This window comes from Pipistrellus hanaki (genome assembly GCF_964339955.1).
Source record: "Pipistrellus hanaki genome assembly, chromosome: 2".
Classification (NCBI taxonomy): domain Eukaryota; kingdom Metazoa; phylum Chordata; class Mammalia; order Chiroptera; family Vespertilionidae; genus Pipistrellus; species Pipistrellus hanaki.
Genome location: NC_140504.1, coordinates 8,509,257 through 8,529,102, shown reverse-complemented (window position 1 = coordinate 8,529,102; position 19,846 = coordinate 8,509,257). Strand labels below are relative to the sequence as shown.

Sequence of the window (19,846 nt, the reverse complement as noted above, 5' to 3'; positions counted from 1 at the left end):
ATTGACAAATGCCACAGATTTCTTGAAAAACAAATGACCAAAACTGAACAAGAATATTTGGAAAACTTGCATAGTTCTATATCTGTTAAACATACTGACTTAAAAATCTTCTTACAGAGCCCTCCACAGTCCCTCCCCAGCTGGTGCACCGGTGGGGTCCCTCAGCCCGGCCTGGACCCCTCAGGGGATGTCGGAGAGGTTTCAGCCTGATCCCACAGACCACTCCCCGTGGGAGGACACCTCGCTAAGAGCAGCACCAGCAGGACTGACTGGGTGTGAGCCTGGGCAGGCAGCAGGTAGGAGCTGCAGGCAGCGGTGGGCTGCAGGTTTCAGCCCAATCCCTGCAGGCCACCCAGAGGGACCCCATCCATGCACAAATTCACGCACTGCGGCTCTAGTATGTATATTCCAAACCAATGATAGATTAATTCTACTATTATTCCAGGCAAAGAGGAGATGAAAGCATTTAAGTCCAAATTTAGTTAAAGTAGACCTTTCTACAAGTCGGTTCTCCGAAGAGTTGGGTTAGCCAGCCAACTGCTGATGTCCAGCTGTCATTAGAGCAAGTCCCTTGTCACTAGAGCAAGATTGGAGTGCAACAAAGGCACCGGTGTTGGCAGGCAAGGTGGTCTCCTTCATGGGCCGCTGCAGTTTTCATCACTGCTGGCACAGAGTAGCCAGGCCACCCCAGGTCTTCAGAGAACTATTTGGATCAGCAAAAAAGTAGCCTTTTCCAGACTGAGCATTCTCAGTCAGTCCTCACAGACTCCTCTTGGAATTAAAGTTTAAATAAGTACATCATAGTCGCTCCTCCACAACGATTTTGATGACATCACCGTAACACAGCCCCCTCAAGTAAACAAATTCACCCTTAGATCAAAACCACTTCACAAGTAGATGTGAAATCATAACAAATCAATATATTACAACCAGAGGAAATCCTGGCTAGCACAATAAGGCAAGTAAGTCAATGACTAAGTAAAAGGAATAATTATTAGAAAGGAAAACATAGTTATATACTAGGAATTATGCTTACTGGTTTACACGTCTTTATCTCTCATATTCTCTATTTTCTTTGGTACCTTTTTTATTTAAATCTCAAAATAAGGAACTCATTGCCACCTCCTGGATCGTTCTTGTTGGATGGAGATGGCTCAGTCTCACAGAAGCATTTTTAAGTCAAAGTGTATGAGTCCTCATTCGTTTAACCATTTCCACACTCCACTGATTAGGTTTTTGTTGTTGTTCCTTTAGCTTAATGTGGTTGAATGCTGTGTGCTATTCCGGGCCCACCAGAGGACCAAGTTATAAAAACGTGTGATGATAACGGAGTAAATTAAAAAATGTTCCCATTGAGTAAAAAAAAAAAAAGCAAAGAGGCTAATATAGTGATTTTTTTTTAACTCTAAACCTGAGATGATTTTATGGCAAATGCCCAGGAGTCCTTAAAGGTTATAAAAAGCATACTCAAGTAAATGTTTGCGGCCGAGTTCCACCAAAGGGGAAAGCTGGTTTTTCCTTTTGATGCCTTTTCCTGGCAGCAGTTCCCTGGGCAAGAAACCACACACACAAAGCAAGGCCGAGGAAAGTGTGCTCCCTGTGCTCCCGGCTCCAGCTCCTTCTCAAATTTTAAAAGAAAAAACAAAAACAAAAACAAGAGCCCCGCTGTTTGGAGCGGGCCCTCACGTTGCCATGGATCCAAAGCAAACCCCGGCAGCTCCGCTCACGCTGGGCTGCCCTTCTGAGAGGCAGCAGCGATTCTGAAATGACTGGTTAGAACCCAAATGGATTCATGGAATTTGGAGTAGTGTAAAAATAATAAAACACGATACTCACAAAATACAGATACGCTGTCACAGTTGGCCGCACTGGGGGCCTCCTGGACTCAGAGTATTCTAAATTAGCCAGTGAGTTCATTCCACACTTCTGGCCCCTCACATGGGGGCGCAGAAAGAAGTCTCTGTCCTGTTCTTTGCTCTGCTCTGCCTTCTGCACCAGGAGTTCCCCTGACAGGTCCCGGTTCTGTTGTTGTTAATCTCACCTGAGGAAACTGTTTCCATTGACTTTCAGAGAGAAAGGAAGGGAGGGGGGGAAAACAGAAACATCGATGTAAGAGACACACATTGATTGGTTGCCTCCCACCCCTGTCTCGACCAGGGCCAGGAGCTAGCCTGCAACCGAGGTATGTGCCCTTGACCGGAATTAAACCCATGTCCTCAGGCTGACGCTCTAACCACTGGGCAAAACCGGGTAGGACAGGTCCAGGTTCTTTTGATAGACAAAAGTAGTACCTTTTAAGATAACAGTGACCATTAATTGAGTGGATGAGGCACTTCACACTCATACATGTGCATATGCACACGCATGTGTGCACAATTTCTTTCACTCCACCCCCAATCCTCTGAAGGGTACCCGCTTTTCCACTTTCCCGGATGCTGAGACAGGTTAAGCCATTTGCTCAAAGTCTCTTCAGAGGCAGGATTTGAACCCAGCCCCTCGACTCCAGCCACAAGCCCTGACCCTTGGCTTCCTGCAGCTGGTAGCAGCTTTCTTTAGAACAGGAAAGACAATTGATTCTCATGGCCTCCACACTTGCAGTTCCTACAACAGAAGCCTTTGTCCCTTCTCCCACGTCTGTGGAACACAGGCGTCCTTCTCTCTCAATGGGCTTGGGTCACTGTAGCCAACCTCGTGAGCAGCTTGGTGGCGCATGGCAGTCCTTTGTGCGAGAGAACAATGCTGCTGCCCAAGGCCTTTCCTCCTGGAAAACTCAAACCCGAATGGCTCTCCCTGCCCCCTGAGCAGACACTGCATGGCCGAGGTCTGCTTACTGAATGAAGCAGTGAAGGTTTGCTGAGTAGATGGAAGGTGGGCTGAGGGAGAAGGAGCCCAAGTGGCAGGAGACCTTGGCAGAAGTGTTGTGCCCTGCCTGGGTAGAGAAGGCACTCCTGCCTGGGAAGTGGACCCTTCCCCTGCCATGACCAATGCTGAGCCCGCATCCCCACCCACCTCCTGGAGCCAACCCCTCAGTAGATCTTTACCAACAGGCCTACACGAGGTGCCTTTGGCATTGAGAGCAACTGTGGCCTAGACGTGGGAGGGGCGGAGCCTCTGTCATCTCCTCCCAGTTATCCTGTTTTGCAGATGGGAATGCTGGGCATTTTTCAACAGTGCCACAAACACTAACCAAGCAGATGGCTCTTGACTACAAAGATGGCAAAGCCAGAGGGGTCAGGCCGCTGTCACTCACAGTAGACACCTTTGTTCCAAGGTCACACACAGCCAGGTAGTGATCGCTATCCAGCAACCAGCCTCTGTTGGTTCTATCTCCCTAAGCTTTTTTATTATTTGGGAAATAGTACATATGCCTTTTCTGGGTGGGCTATGTACATTTACAATGTCTTGTTACATCATGTGATATTGCGCTCTAATAAGAAATATATATTTGGTCTTCATCCTGGGTCCCAGCACAGTGCTTCTAAAGCCTTGCAGTTCCCTGGGGGATGGGGTGAGAGGAGCATCTTCTGTTATATTCAATGAGCCCGTTTCAACCACATTTGAAATTATGCTCATGAGGTGACTCTGTGGGCCCCTAGAGAGCTTCAGGATGGGGTCTGGTCACCAAGGAAACCAATGTTGTGATTAGAGGGTTGGACCTTTCAGCCCCACCCCCAAACTCAGGAGTGAGATACTCACCAATGGCCAGTGACTTAATCAATCATGCCTATGTAACGGGCCTCCATAAAATCCCAAAAGGATGGGGTTCAGATAACTCCCAGGTGGGTGAACACATGGTGGAGGTGCTGGGAGAGTGGGGCCGCCGGAGAGATCAGACGCTCGGCCACCCCTGAACCTCACCTCACACATCTCTTCCATTTTAAGTTATAGTCTTTATGATAAATCAATAATAATAAGTAAACTGTTTTTCTGTGAGCTGTTCTAGCAAATTATTGAACCTGAGGAGAGGTTCATGGGAACCTCCAATTTACAGGCAGGCAGTCAGAAGCACGTGTGGCTCGGGACTTGCAATTATGTCTGAAGTGGGGCAGCCTTGCGGGGCTGAGCCCTGACCTGTGGTGTCTGCGTTAATTTCAGGTAGATGGTGTCAGAGTTGTATTGAATTGTAGGACACCCGCTGAGGAAGGAAAATTGGTTAGTGTGAGGGGGTAAAAACCCACACATTTGGTGTTGGAAGTGTTCTGTTTGTAAAAAAAACAAACAAAAAAACAGATCATAGTACATCAGTTCGGGGATTTTATATATTCAAAACTAACTATTGATTTCAGACATCAGCACTTTTGTTTTCCTCCATTTTGTTCCTTCTGCTGTTTACATTTTCCACATAGTATATTTTTAATATTTTTCTTTGGAAATCATTTTAGACTAACAAACGAGTAACAAAAAAAATAATAATAAATCCTTTTATTTTTCTTGCTAACTAATGTATCAGTCTGGGTCCAGCAAGAGACAGAAACCACATGGTAATTTAAACAGGGCAAGTTTAACATAGAGAATCATGAAACTGGGACAGGACAGTAATTACCCAGAGAAATCCAAAGGGCAGCCTATGGTTGAGGGAGGATAAGCAAGGAAGAGCAGTCTTAGAAGGGGCACCCTCCCCACGCCTGGGGTTCATACCATGTTGGAGAAGTTTGCTGTCTGCCCAGGCCAGAGCTGGTCCACAGGTCCACGGCCCTGAGTGTCCTGAATGTTACTGCCAGGCATGCCAAGAATGCCAGGCCCTTGCCATGCTTGATCCAGGCTCAGGGCTGGTGCAGGGAGCAACCTTGAGAAAGGAGCACAGACGGTGAGTTCATCACCACTTGGAGTGAAAGCAGCGAGACCCCCAGCTCAGCGCGCCCTCCTGGGACACGTGCCCCACATGTGCATGCCCGCATCCAGGCCCGTCTGCCTCACAGCCAGGGACTGCGGGAACCAATGCCAACATGGAGCTCTGGCTACTGGTTCTTCTGTGAGTAAACTCTGACCCGGGAATCTCGTGCCTCCTGCCAGCACCTGGAAAACAAGAACATGCTAACTGGTTAGCCTGAAGCAGGTAGAAGTGCAGCCCTTCACAGTTCTTGACTCAACCCCAGAGAGCACAGGTGAGCCAAGGCAGGGGGTGGGTGCACCGAGGGGGCTGGGGTGCCCGTGTGAATGTGAGCCTGGCCTTGCAGCGACCACACCGGGAAAGTCATGAGAAACGACCTCCAGGGCACAGGCATACTGAGGCTGGAGGACAGACATGCGAAGAGAGTGGAGAGCTGATGTGAGGGCACGTTCCGGACTGTGCTGCGTCCATATTAGAAGGACCAGGGAGAAAGGGCCGCTGGGCCCAGGCCAGGCTGCAAGGTCTCCGAGGAATGCCCTCCTTGGACACGTGGCTGGGGCAGAGCACCGCCAGATGCTGTGAAGGACTGTGAAGGAGTGAGACAAAGCAAAACACGGAAGAAAGCCGCTTCCCCCTTCTAACGCCCTCGCTACAAAACCTGACATCACGCTCGCCGTAAGGAGTCCCAATCAGAGTGTAGTCTGTGAATGCTGTGCAGATGCTGCAGCAGAGAATCACCTAAATAGGTAATACACCTATAACAGCCCAGTCCATTCTTTGGCTAGTTGGTGTCCATCAGCAAAAGTTTACACACATTTGGACTCCCTTGCAATAACTAAATAATCCCATTTCTCCCTAAAAAGACACAGCCATCTTGTGACAAGTGAAGTTCTCCCCGAAATGAGAAGATGCACAGGCCCAACAGTCACGGCCCCCATCGCTATACAGTGGTGCCTCACACAACGAACTTAATTCGTTCCAGGAGCAAGCTTGTTATGCGAAAAGTTCGTTATGTGAAACGCGTTTTCCCATAACAATACATGTTAAAAAAAATAATTCGTTCTGTAGCATAAAATATGCTAAGATGACATAAAAAAAATATGCTAAGATGACATATTTTTATTTAGATACATCTAAAAACATAATTTTTTTTAAAAAAAACACACATTTTTTAAATTTTAAGACAGACTAAGTAGAGTCTACCGAATCTTGCACATCTTCATCCATTTTCTGCTTTTTGGCCGATGGTTTCATGAAAAACCTGTCCAAAGTTCTCTGTGCGAGGCGTTCGTTATGCGAGGTACTTGGTCCCCAAATTCAGCCATGGTTCCACTGAAAATTCAGTCACCTAAAGATTACACCAAAATGCTAACCTCCAACAACTTGTTTATAAAGTAAAAATTGGGAGGAGAGAGGAAAATGGTTAGAAAATAAACATATGCACATGACAACCAAAGAGATATACAAAGCTGCTACCGCCCTCATTTCTGTAACTGGTAGTGAGATGAGGTTGTAGGGAACACCATGGCTTCCTTCCTCAGCTGTCCATTCTTTAGCTCCTCTGCCCTCCGGTAGAACCTGCTCTGGGTATCTTAGTGGATAGATTAACCAAACCCTTCATTTCCAAAGGGCCTGAGTCTTCACGAGTCTTGCTGGATTTTTTTACTTGTATTTCTTTTGGTGGTGGTTGTTTTCATTAACATTTACCACTGGTCATGAAAGTATTAAGAGATACCCCAGTTGCCCACATAGCCCTGGGCACCAGAGTCCTCCTGGCCTCCATTGTGTTGCAGTAACCCAACCCAACCCCTCCCCACTCCTACTCCCCCCTGCCTTGGTAATTGGGATCAATCATTCAAGCCAGTAGATTAACCCCCCACCCCCCCCCTTTTTTTTTTTTTTTTTTGCCTGCTGGTTCCAAGGCATAAGGAGCCCAAAGTGGCCAGGTGGCAATTTCAGCCTCAATTCAGTGGGACCATCGCTATGACACCTAGTGGAAGCATTTCCCTCTGGAGACTAAGGTCTCCAAGCCACCTCAAAGTTGCAGGACGAGAAACAAAACTTCTGTAGGTAGGTGAGTCAGTGTTCTAGTGAGAGGAGCATTCTGGCTGTGGGGACGCAGCACCACGTAACGGCCCCTGGCTCAGAGTGTATACTGTACCCTGTAATACAGAATCCCTTTCGGGATGCTGCCTCCCATCTGGCATCATAACCGACTCTTCAGGAAGCTATTCCACCTTTCAACTAGGTCAACCACTTCTGAGTTATGGGACCTGTGATAAAACCACCCAGTTTCATGGGTATGAGCATACTGCTGCACTTCCTTTGCTTAAAGTAGGTTCCTTGACCTCATGCAACGCTGTCCAGAATGCCATTATAATAGACGAGGCTTTAGTGAGGTCATGGATGCTGGTGCTTCCAGAAGCAGGATGTACAGGGAAGTCAAATCTGCACCCAGAATATACATCTATTCCAATGAGGACAGATCTCTGTCCCTTCTACGATGGAAGATGTCCAACGTAATCAACTTGCCATTTGGCGTCGGGCTGGGCACCACAGGACTCATCACTGGTCTCGGCTGCTGGGAGCTCAGAGCCTGGTCAGCTTTGGTGAGTGGGAGGCCATGATGATGAGCACATGCACGCATCCATGCCTGCCACTTGATCACTTCACTCATGGACAGTGAGCAACTCCTGGAGCAGAGGCAGTCAGAGCTGGCTGCACAGAGCACTTGGACAGACACGTCTCAGACACAGGGTCGCTCACTTTCCAGCTGATTATTCAGAGGCTCTTCTGCAGTGTGGGCCAGTTGATGGCTCTTCCAGAAGCCAAATTTCCAAATCTGTTCCTTCCAAATTGCTGACTAATTTATCAGTAGTCTCTTCCCTGAATTAATATACATCCATATACCGGCTACTTCTCACTCAAGATATAGACAACCCAATGTGCTTGTCAAAGTTCAGCCCCTGAGAGGACTTCCCCAACACTGTTTTAGGGCCCCTCGAGTGATGCCATAGTGCTGTATCTGTCCACTCAGGGTGGGATCAGCATATCCTGCAGACCCTCCTGCAAACGGAGCTCACGTTTTTTCTTCCACAGTCAACTGGTTATAAGAAGTAGGCTGGGTGTTCAGCTGGCGCACGGCCCAGAGCATCCTGGAGAAGGAGGTGGAAGGTGTCATGTGGGAGGACATGCCAGCAGGAGATCGGGAAGGACAAGGGAGGATTACATCCTATTCCAACGAAAAGTCAGGAAACCACCCCCGTCTCCCCTCCGGTACTTCCAGGAACGTGGCCTGGAGTCAGCCACCACTCTCTAAGAGCCAGCCTGAACCCCCTTCACCTTCAGGTTGTGATTAAAATTGCTTAAGGAGCCGAGACCGGTTTGGCTCAGTGGATAGAGCGTCGGCTTGGGGACCGAAGGGTCCCGGGTTCGATTCCGGTCAAGGGCATGTACCTTGGTTGCGGGCATATCCCCAGTAGGGGGTGTGCAAGAGGCAGCTGATCGATGACTCTCTCTCATCGATGTTTCTAACTCTCTATCTCTCTCCCTTCCTCTCTGTACAAAATCAATAAAATATATATTTTTAAAAAATAATAATAAATAAATAAATAAATAAATAAATAAATAAAATTGCTTAAGGAAGAAAAAAAAAAAGAAAGAAAGAAATAGGCTGGGGGGTCCAGGCTGGGACAATTCAGGTCCCAAGCCTCAGAGCCTCATGCTATTTCCAGGCTATGCTTCTGAGTATGGAATAAACATGAAGTTTCCGGTAAAACAGATGACAGCAGAACCACTGTGCCCACAGACATCTCTGTGTATTGGACCGGTCCGTGGCCGCTGTGAACCTGAAGCAGAAGGGCCCTGATTCTGGCTCAGACATCTTATCATTACTTCGAAGCCAATTTTTTTTAATTACCATCTTCAGGAATGCGCACCTTTTCGGCTTCTGCTTGGAAATGTCTCAGGCGGTTGAAGATGGGTGGCGGGAGGCTGGGCCTGGTTCCCTGTGGCTGGCCGTGGGGCCTCAGTCCCACAGAAACTACCTTTGCAGAACACAGTAACCGGACAGGACATGTCTATGGCACCGTCTGGCTCTGAAAGGCTGTGACTGTGTGTCCTGGGAAGAAGGAGAAGACCTTGGAGTGTGCCTGGCATGGGTCCTCAATCATATTAAACAAGGATTTTCCCCTAAACCAGTGGTTGGCAAACTCAGTCAACAGAGCCAAATATCAACAGCACAACGATGGACATTTCTTTTGAGAGCCAAATTTTTTAAACTTAAACTATATAGGTAGGTACATTGTTATTAACTTAATCAGGGTCCTCCTAAGCTGGCCTTTGCTAAAAACTCAAGAGGCCAAAGAGCCCCATGTGGCCCGCGAGCCGCAGTTTGCCGACCACTGCCCTAAATGAATCAAGTATCTACAATATTTTGCCAAACGTCTTAGTCTCTGCTGATGTTGAGCTCAGTGGCTTCTTGAGGCAGCCTGCTTAGCTCAGGGTTCAGATGTCCACGGGCATCCTGCCTGCTGGTGGGGGCCAGGTGGGGGAGCTGGAGACGGGAGAGAGCTCAGGGGCCTCTCCACTGGAAAACAGCATGGCGCAGCCTGCACTTGGATGCTCCACGTTCTTGGCTGAACATCTGTGTTGTTGGAATCAATTAATCTGTCTCTCTCCTCTCCCCACCACCAACCTTGCTTTTAGACGATCATTAATATTCATGTGTAAATTTTAAAGAGCACAAAAAGCTGACTCCCCACTTCCTGCCCCGCAGGCCGCTTTCTGCTTTGGCCCAAGTGCAGTCCCCGGGTGGCAGCTTGGTCAATGCAGCCCTGTGTGCAGGCCTGCCCGCCCCAGCCACCCCCACCCTGCCCTGGGCCCCCATTGGCTGCCTGGACCTGCAATGGGACTGAACAAGGGGCCCACGCCCAGAGGAAGGAATAAAAGGCCGTCCCTCCTCACCATTCCTGCCACTCGGGACACTGCAGCCAGGAGGTGACCACAAAGAGCGAGGAGCGACCGAGATCACACGTGAGAGGAAAAGCCTGCTTTTGGGGGGCTGGGTGGGCAGGGATCCTACAAGGTGGACTGAAGAACTGGGTGGTAGTTTAAAAAGCCCCTTTAGCATAAGTGCAGCATTTCAAAGCGTGGATTTTACTACTGCGCTGTGGATATGACTGCCTCATCCTTAGACAGCTGGAGGTTCATATTTTTATTATTTGCCCATATATTTTTTACCATATTTATTTGGCCATATTTTTTTTTTTTTGCCCATTTTTTTTTTAAATTCATCAAGAACAATTTATTTATTTATTTATTTATTTAATATATTTTATTGATTTTTGTACAGAGAGGAAGGGAGAGAGATAGAGAGTTAGAAACATCGATGAGAGAGAGTCATCAATCAGCTGCCTCTTGCACACCCCCTACTGGGGATATGCCCGCAACCAAGGTACATGCCCTTGACCGGAATCGAACCCAGGTCCCTTCAGTCCCCAAGCGGACGCTCTATCCATTGAGCCAAACCGGTTCCGGCTCATCAAGAACAATTTATTATTAAAAAGTTTTAGCAATACAAGTCCTAGCCGATTTGGCTCAGTGCATAGAGCATCGGCTTGCAGATGGAAGGGTCCCATGTTTTTATTACCATAAGTTGGAGGAACCTTGGGTCTGGTGACTGCTGACGTTTTCCCAGATGTACTGCAAATATTGATTCTTCCCTCTTTGAAGAGGAGGGTTTTGCTTCCGCGGGGCTGAGGATGGGCAACCTGATGCTAGCTTAGCCCACTCTTACAGATGAGTGTTTTCTCTCTCTGCTCCTGCCCTGGCCCTGGGCACACACTGCTTCTCAGTGTTCCCGTTTCCCTCAGAGGGAAACGGCAGGGCCTCTGGACTCCCACTCAGAAATTCCATGCAAACTGAGAGGTCTTTACAAGTGAACTATAAATTGGGTCAAAGAAATGGGGGTTTATGGTGGGCTTAACTCTCATCAGGCTGGTAATTTCTCAAGTAGGGAGGGCCCCTTCCTGAGAGGTAACCCCCACATGTGTGCGATGTGTTAAAGCCCAAAACTTCTCTTGTTTTTGACATGAAAATATTAACACAGGAATAAGAGGCTAATTGAAGCAGGAATAACAGTCATACATTCAAGTGGAAAAGGAAGATGGATATTTGATTTCCATTTCTCTTAAAAGATAAGCTTTAAACCATCGATTGTTTCTTAGTCAATGGGAAGAATTTAACAGGGAGAAAATTAGTTAACTTGTAGGATGGTTTTAAAGAAAATCACATTTTATGGAGTTTTAAAACATATGAAGTATATATTCCATGTTCTTCCTTTTAGAAAAATCCCACTAGTCATACACAAAAAATAATTTATCTTCCTCTTCCCCAAAACATTATGGGTTTTGAGAAGCATCAGGATGATATAAAAGGTTTTGTTTTATTTTGTTTTTATTATTGATTTGAGAAAGAGAGAGAGGAAATGGGGGGGGGGGAACACACATTGATTTGTTGTTCCATTTATTTAATGCATTCATTGATTGGTTCTTATATGTCGGGACTGGGGATCAAACCCATAACCTTGACATATTGGGACAATACTCTAACCAACTGAGGCTTGTTTTCTTTAAAAAAAAAAAATGAATAATTGAAATTTGAGTGCAAAGGATAAGTAGGAAATGTTTAAAGATTTTCATCCATCTTAATTGTTCTATCTGTATATGATATATCTGATTATTAGGGACTTAAAACAAAATATGATAATTAATGGTGTGACTTTAGCAAAAATCAGGCCAAGATGAAAACCCTCAATTCTCTTTTCCTTGGGAAGTCAGAAATAAAAATTTAAATATTTTATTCCAAGTTAGTTTTAAGATGTGACATACTCAACAAGGAGATGTAATTCTTATATTTATCTCTGACTAGGATTCAAAGTCTAACATTGGTAAATTTCTCTGGCCAGGTGTCTCAGTTTTGTGAAACAATTAAAAACTGTCCTTTGTAAAATGTGCCCAACCCCCAGGTGTGATCAGGTATTGCTTCAGTTTACAGGCTATGGTATAAGGTGCGGGTTGAGGGAAGCAGAAAGTTCTGACTTTGGCAACTGGAGAAACACTCACTAGTGAATCAGCGGCCTTTGCCCCATTCACTTGAGGCAGCACCTCCATGGATCCCAAAGAAATACCTGGCGGTGGCCCCCGCTGCACTGGCCTGTCCCTGGAGGGGAACAGGCTTCACTGTATAACCCGATAATACAGTTTTGTTTCTTGTAGGTCAAAGTACCCTTCACTGATCTTCTTTTTCAAAAAAAAAAATTGTGGAAATTCTACAATACCATATTAATTTTTTTCAGTAAATTTTTTTTATTAAAAAATGAGTTAAATTTAGATATTAGTTCAAAGGAAAGCAAATTCCTACATTTTATGATCTTTAAAATCTTTGGAAAGACTTACACTTTTCATACTAAACATATTCTTAGTAATCCGTATGTGCTACTGTATGAATGGAATTCTCCTCCTGTTTTCCAGTTGTTTAGTGACAGAATATAAGACTACTATTGATGTTTATACCCTCATTTGGCTCCTAGTCACTTTACCTCTTATTAATTCTAACAGCTTGCAGCACTGTTCTGCTCAGCAGCCCTGTCACTGACTTGGGGCCCTACCAGGGCAGAGGGTGCCCAAGGTAGGAGGCAGGGATCAATCTCAGAACTCCTTCACAGCTCTGCCTTCATATTTTTTAAAGATTTTTTAATTGATTTTTAGAGATAGAGGAAGGTAGAGAAACATCAACGTGAGAGTGCAACAGTGATTGGCTGCCTCTTGCACACCCCCTACAGGGGATTGAGCCCCAAATCCAGGCAGGTGCCTTGGACAGGAATTGAACCAGCAACCGTCTGATGCACAGGACAATGCCCAACCAATTGAACCACATGAATCAGGGTTGCCTTCATTAAAAAAAAAAAAATTATATATATATTTTATTTTTACAGAGAGGAAGGGAGATGGATAGAGAGTCAGAAACATTGATGAGAGAAAAAAACATCAGAAACATCTATCAGCTGCCTCCTACACACACACACACCCCCACCACCACCACCACCACCACCACCACTGGGGATGTGCCGGCAACCAAGGTACATGCCCTTGACCAGAATCGAACGTCCACAGGCTGACATTCTATCCACTGAGCCGAACCATCTATGGCTGCCTTCATATTTTTGCTGGCGTGTCCCATTGGCCAAACCCAACCAGAAGCCAGAGGGCCTGGGAACTTGTCGAGGTAGCCAACAGGGACAAAGAAGGGGGGCAAAGAGGGAAGAGCGGATCTAAAACGTGGATGGGAGACTAGTGACCACTGAGCAAGTTCCCAGAATGCCCTGCTCCAAGCTTGACATTGGAGGTGAACCAAGGCTGACCCATCCCCCTCTTCTGGGTGGATGTCTGTATGGGTAACATGTTAACTGTTCTTTGTGAAGCAAAGCAAAAGGCATGAAAAAGCATCTTTCCTCTGTGGACCCCTAGGATGTCTGAGCTGGAGAAGGCCGTGGTGGCCCTCATTGATGTTTTCCATCAATATTCCGGAAAGGAGGGCGACAAGCACAAGCTGAAGAAATCCGAACTCAAGGAGCTCATCAACAACGAGCTTTCCCATTTTCTAGAGGTGAGTCTTTGTACAATCGACAGTTTGTGCATTCTCCTCTCCACTTATAAAACCACCTGTGCACTTCTCTTCAGAGCAGACATGAAGGTGATTCCGGTCTGTGTCAGGACTCCTAGGTTGCTTCTGAAAACTCGTTTGCACGATTGAACACTCATTATGGAAGTTAGCTTAGCTGAGCCCCATTGTCCTCATTTTCATTTGTTTTGTGTGTAGTAGGAACATCAAGAAAAAGACTGCTGTCTCAAAGGCAAACGTACATATTCCAAATAATGCTGACATTTCTCTGAAAAAATCTAAGGATTTACAGCAGTGATGGCAGAATGGATGGAAAATAGACTCACGACTTACCATGGACCATGTGCATATAAAGAAGATGTTAAAGATAAGCTTTTGTTTGGGGGGGGAAAGCACTATTTTAGCTTTAGCTAGATGTTTAGCATCCACCTACGTCAGTGGTCGGCAAACTGCAGCTTGCGAGCCACATATGGCTCTTTACCCCCTTGAGTGTGGCTCTTCCACAAAATACCACGGCCTGGGTGAGTCTATTTTGGAAAAGTGGCGTTAGAAGAAGTTTTTTTTTTTTTTTATATACTTTTTTTATATTTTATTGATTTTTTTAACAGAGAGAAAGGGAGAGAGATAGAGAGCTAGAAACGTCGATGAGAGAGAAACATCGACCAGCTGCCTCTTGCACACCCCCTACCGGGGATGTGCCCGCAACCAAGGTACATGCCCTTGACCGGAATCGAACCTGGGACCCTTCAGTCCACAGACCGACGCTCTACCACTGAGCCAAACCGGCTTTGGCAAGAAGAAGTTTAAGTTTAAAAAATTTGGCTCTCAAAAGAAAGTTCAATCATTGTACTGTTGATATTTGGCTCCGTTGACTAATGAGTTTGCCGACCACTGACCTAAGTGATAAAGATGCCATTCCCTGACCAAATATTTACTGACCACTCATTACATTCACTACTGGGAGAGACACAGGCCCCAGGACATGGCCTCTGCTTCGGAAGCACCCAGGCTGGCACAACCATGAAGGACCACAATCTTGACTGCGGGCAGGAGACCTGGGGACTTGCAGGGGGTTTCATGGAATAAGAGGCATCCGAAAGGACCCCCTCTTCCCCCACACAGGTCCCACTCTGATCTGTGGTAAAAGAATGTCCAGACACCTCATAGAGGACTCACTTCCATACCACTAGCTCCCGCCCTTGGATCAGCCGCCCATTATCTCTATTGCACACCAGTCTTACACCCTCCAGGCAGTGAACTGCAATCTACTGGTGCTTGACCTTAGTACCCAGAATCAAGGTCCTGAAGTGACTAGTCACACACAGGAAAAAGGCCAGCCAGTGCACCAGTGCACTGATGCCTGACCAGGAGCTAATTCTGGGAAAGACACCAGAGCCTCCTGAGGGATGGTGATAGGGAGCCACCATCCCTGCCAGCTGAGCCTCTCAGGGCAGGGCGAGCCCCAGGTCCCAGCATCAGGGCAGCACCCACTGTCTGCAGCTGGCTTGGTTCTCCTGTCCCACCCCCACGCAAAACTCCAAGCTGTGAATGGCACCACCAGAGCAGAGGAAGTGACTTGAAGGCTTGTGGTGGGATGGGGGAGTCATCCCCTAGTCCCGTGGTCGGCAAACTGCGGCTCGAGAGCCACCTGTGGCTCTTTGGCCCCTTGAGTGTGGCTCTTCCACAAAATACCACGGCCTGGGCAAGTCTATTTTGAAGAAGTGGCATTAGAAGAAGTTTAAAAAATTTGGCTCTCAAAAGAAATTTCAATCATTGTACTGTTGATATTTGGCTCTGTTGACTAATGAGTTTGCCGACCACTGCCCTAGTCTGAATCTGGTACTGACTTCTCAGGCATCAAGTCCAAGTGGCAGCTGCCTCACTCACATGTACAATTACTCAGTCCCACCAATCCTGCCTTCTAACTTAATCAAAGTCCCAGTTACTTCTGTAAAAAGGATTGTTGTGAGGATGAAATGATAGTTTTTGTCAAGTGCTTAACATACAGTGAAAGTTCAAAAACCAGTAACTGCTATTGATTTTAAAATATAGAAAAAGCTTAACGTGTGGTAACCTCAATTTATAAAAGATAAGTAATTGAAGGTAAGTATGCCAAGGTGTCATGAACGTTTATTGGCCTAGTTTTATCAAGGTAATTTTGGTTAGGAGGCAAACCTATAGCATAATTGAAATAATACACTGCTGCCATCCATCTTCTAACCTACACTTATAGATCCCGCCCAACCCCCGCTGGAATCTCAGTTTTTACATGTTTTTTTTTTTTTTTAAATATATGTTATTTATTTCAGAGAGGGAGAGGGAAGAGAGAGAAAGAGAGAGAGAGAGAGAGAGAGAGAGAGAGAGAGAGAGAGAGAGAGAGAGATCAATGATTAGAAAGAATCATTGAATGGCTGCCTCCTGCATGTCCCACACTGGGGATTGAGCCTGCAACCTACGCATGTGCCCTGACTGGGAATTGAACCATGACCTCCTGGTTCAACCACTGTCCCACGCCGGCTGGGCTCAGTCTTTTACATGTTTTAAATTGAAGGCAGCCACTGAACATTACACTGGACTTTTTCAGGCCAACCTCTGCTGCACTGGGGATTGTTATTCTGAACAACCTGCACTGATGCTCTTTTTCAGTGCAAAATGCCACATTCTCACATGTTTAGGGCCCGTGTTTGTTCCTCAGAGACTTTGTAAGACTATTCCCTTGGCTTCTGTGTTGGGAAGAACTGACAGAAAAAGTTCCATGACACCTAGAAAGCAGCTCAAGTGGCAAAAGGAACACAAGGAGGTCACACATTTAGGACATGCTAAAGAGTTACTTCAACAACAAAAACAAAAGGAAAATTTTCAAAACATAAAAGCCCATGGAAATCTTCATTGTGGGAACTCCTACACACAGAAACTGACAATTTTTTTTGAGTGGGGGGGGGGACAAAAGTTCTTTCTTTTCTTTCAAGACATTTTCCTATAATGTACTCTGGCTGATCGAGATGCTACTCTTTTTTTCCAGGTGTTTTAAGTATAGTGATAACAACCTGCAGGTTTTCAGATCTTGGTTGTTCCAGTCAGTCTTTTCAAATAGCCCAGGTCCCTCTGGACCTAAAGTAAGGAAGGTAGAGGAGGCACAAACCCCTGGACAACAGTCCTCTGGTCCCAGGAGAAATCTTCCTGGTATTTTGCATTTTATATCTTAGGTTATTCCTGCCACAGGTTTTTTAAACCAGCCAACTTTTAATCATGTTTTGATGGCCTTCAATTTCATTTGAAAACAAGCTGAGTGACTGATCTCTCTTAGGAAATCAAAGAGCAGGAGGCTGTGGACAAAGTCATGGAAACACTGGACAACGATGGAGATGGCGAATGTGACTTCCAGGAATTTGTGGCCTTCATCGCCATGATTACCACAGCCTGCCACGAGTTCTTTGCACACGAGTGAACTAGAGAAAGCTGCCACGCTGTTCTTGCAGCAGAGGCGAAGTCACACAAGGAAGCAGAGAAGGAGGGCTTGTAGGCTAGTAGGAGCTGAGCTTTCCAGCTGTGTCGTAGCAATTAGGAAGCTTCATTTTCTTTGTGAATGAAAAATCGAAAATCTCTTTCCAAGGGCTGTTTTAATGGCCCCCATCATTCCTTCTGCTATAGTAGGCATATGTGCTAGCTGACTGGTCCCTGGGATTCTTGGTAATATCATGTAGGAAAGTCAATTCTCAGTCACAAAGCCTGGGCTATACCAAATCCTAACCCAGAAAAACAAACAAACAAACAAACAAACAAACAAACAAACAAAACCTGACTACCAAACAAGATTCTGGATATTTGTGGCTTCCTTAAATCTCCACTTCATTTGAAACAACAAAGCTCTATCGAACCTTTGAATAAGCTGCCATTTCTTAAATTTGTTCACCATCAGTGCCAATGAAACGCAACATAGTTAGACGGTGTGAAAATGCTGTCCCACTAGAGCATGGTCTCATTTAGATCCCTTTTCCTGTGGTGAGCTGTGATTCCTGAGTAGATATTTAATGCTAACCGTTCTAAATGGAAAAACGTGTCCCATAAACCAACAAGTACTGAAACCTTAACTCTAATCGAAACTGAGAAGCAAAATTCTACCTTCAGTGGAATTCTCCCAAAAGGCTCACACTTTGCTGGATCTGTGGGACGCGGATTTTGCAGGAGGATGGGCAGGTTCAGGACCAAGGGTTCAGGCCAGCCTCCCCGCAGACAAGTCTCCCCAGCCTCCTCTCCCGTCTGTGAGATGATGGGTTACTACTGATGTGTCCGGTCTGTCGGTGAATGTCTTTCCTACCTTGTTTGCGCTGTTGATAAAAGTCAGTGTACTTGGAAAGCTGGACGTAACGCTCCTGTATCTACGAATTCAAATAAATCAAGTTTCAAATAATCGTTACAAATATTTTTTAAAAATCGCTTCCAGGAAAATTCAGATTAATCCTACCCACCTCTTTTTCTGCTCTGTATTACTTAAAGACACACACTTCGTAAAAACCGTTGATCGCTTGTATTTGCATTCAATAAAAGAGCACTGTGCTAAGTCTCCATAGCCGTGGTTAAAACGTGAAATAAAAACGAAATACCTGCAGAATGGGAAAGAGGAGCAAAGTCGAGGGGGCCTGGCTTTCCTCGCGGCTGCAGGGTGCACAGGGGGGCTCGGGGACGGGCACCTTAAGAAGGCGGCGGGGCGGGCGGGGCAGGGTGCGCGGAGGGCAGGGTAGGGGCGGGGCGGAGCGGGAGGGGTGGGGCGAGGGGAGGGAGGCGGGGCGGCACGTGGTGGGACGGCCTTCCCTCTCTTCAGACGGCCCGCCCGCTCCCTCCAGAAACTTCCGGTTGGAATCACGTGGCCTCCTCTGGACCAATCGCCAGGAAGGGGAGCTGCGATTGGTCCCGCCCAACAGGAAGAGGGGGCGTGGCCGAGCCGGCGGTGGAGTTAGGTCCTCGGTTCCGCTCCGCCCCGGCTCGGCCTCGCCCCCCAGGCCGGGGTCCCCGCGGTCTCCTACCCGGAGTCTGGGGGCGCGGGCGGGGCGGTCGTCTCTGTCCTGGCGGGCTTGTTCCCGCGGGGTCACCCTCCAGGATCCTCGGTGCCACCCGCAGACCCAATAGAGAAAGCTGGGCGGGGTTGTCGTTTCAGAAGCCCCTCGGGGTGTTGCCTGCTGGCCGGACTGGGCAAGCTGCCCCTCCGGGGAGGCCCGCGCTGTCCCGCAGGGGCCCTCAGACACCCCCCGGCGGAACTGGGGGAGCAGGGGCCACAGCGCGGGGAGAACGCGGACCCTGCGGTGGAGGGGCCCCTCGCCTGGGACGCAGCTAGGGGCGGGCTGGAGGCCCCGCAGGAAGCGAGGGCCCCCAGGGCTGGGAGGGCTACAGGTTAGGGGCCGGAGGAACTCGGCCTTAATCCCCACGGCAGGGGGCGCTCCTGGGCTTCCCAGCTGAGGCGGCAACAGCAGGCAGGGGGTCTCCGGAGAGATGGGGGCGGGAGTTGTAACCTAGGAGAGACACCTCACTCGGACACTGATCAAAAGTTTTTAGAAAAGCGCTTTTATTTCCTGCGCAAGGTCTGCAGCCGGCTCATGCAGGGAAGACGGGACCGGACTGCAGCCCCAAGCTTTAGAAGCCTTTTGCTTATATAGGCTTCTCATCCTTAGCAAGCAAGCAAGCAAGCTACGTGTACAGAAGCGGATATCTGCCTTTAGCCATCAGCAATTCTCAATTATTTTACGTTTAACATGTCAGTTCTCCCTTCCTCCTCCTGCCCCCTGGCCTTAACCCCTCTTGTATCAGATAGTGGTCAGCACATCCTGCTTTTAATGAGCTTGTTTTAACGAGCTGTGCAGCGGCTGCCGTGCTGGCCTTGTGGAATTTATGGTGCACAGCTGCTACGCTGGCCTTGGGAATTTTTCAGTCCATAACAGAGGGAAGAAGAGATTTGGGCCAGTCCATCCGCCGCTTCAGACAGTCAACCTGGGAGGACCACGGGCCCATGCTCAGGTCAGCACTTTGCTGTTGCTATCTTGAAATATTTGGTCATTTATGGACGAGGGGCCTGGTGTTTGCGTTGTGCGTTGGGCCCTGCAGATGATGCACCCTATCCTAGGCAATGGTGGGACACAGGGCAGCTGGCTTGGGAGCCCAGAGTGAGTCTGTCTGACTCAGCCCCAGGACAAAAATAGATACACCCTGTGCACAGAGGGGCCAGTGAGAGGGAGGTGGGTGGTGGGTTGGCTCTGAGCTACAGTGTGTGAGGTGTCTGTACCTGGCCAGCTTACCCTTCAGACCATGTCTCTACACTTCCTTTCATCACCAGAGGACAGC

General features: G+C 47.4%; 1 protein-coding gene across 2 annotated transcripts; it reads left to right on the top strand.

Moving 5' to 3' along the window:
- The first annotated feature begins 9,755 nt into the window (after positions 1–9,755).
- S100B (S100 calcium binding protein B) lies at positions 9,756–18,077 on the top strand. Of its 2 annotated transcripts, XR_014793964.1 has the most exons (4): positions 9,756–9,865; positions 13,360–13,498; positions 16,821–17,750; positions 17,781–18,077. XR_014793964.1 is itself a non-coding variant. In XM_084872281.1 (3 exons), the coding sequence occupies exons 2-3, from the start codon at positions 13,361–13,363 to the stop codon at positions 16,959–16,961; spliced, it is 279 nt and encodes a 92-aa protein (XP_084728407.1). In that variant the 5' UTR covers positions 9,756–9,865; position 13,360; the 3' UTR covers positions 16,962–18,077. The 2 variants fall into 2 exon arrangements, 1 of the variants encoding a protein (XP_084728407.1); XM_084872281.1 differs by having other exon boundaries at positions 16,821–18,077.
- Positions 18,078–19,846: the final 1,769 nt, after the last annotated feature.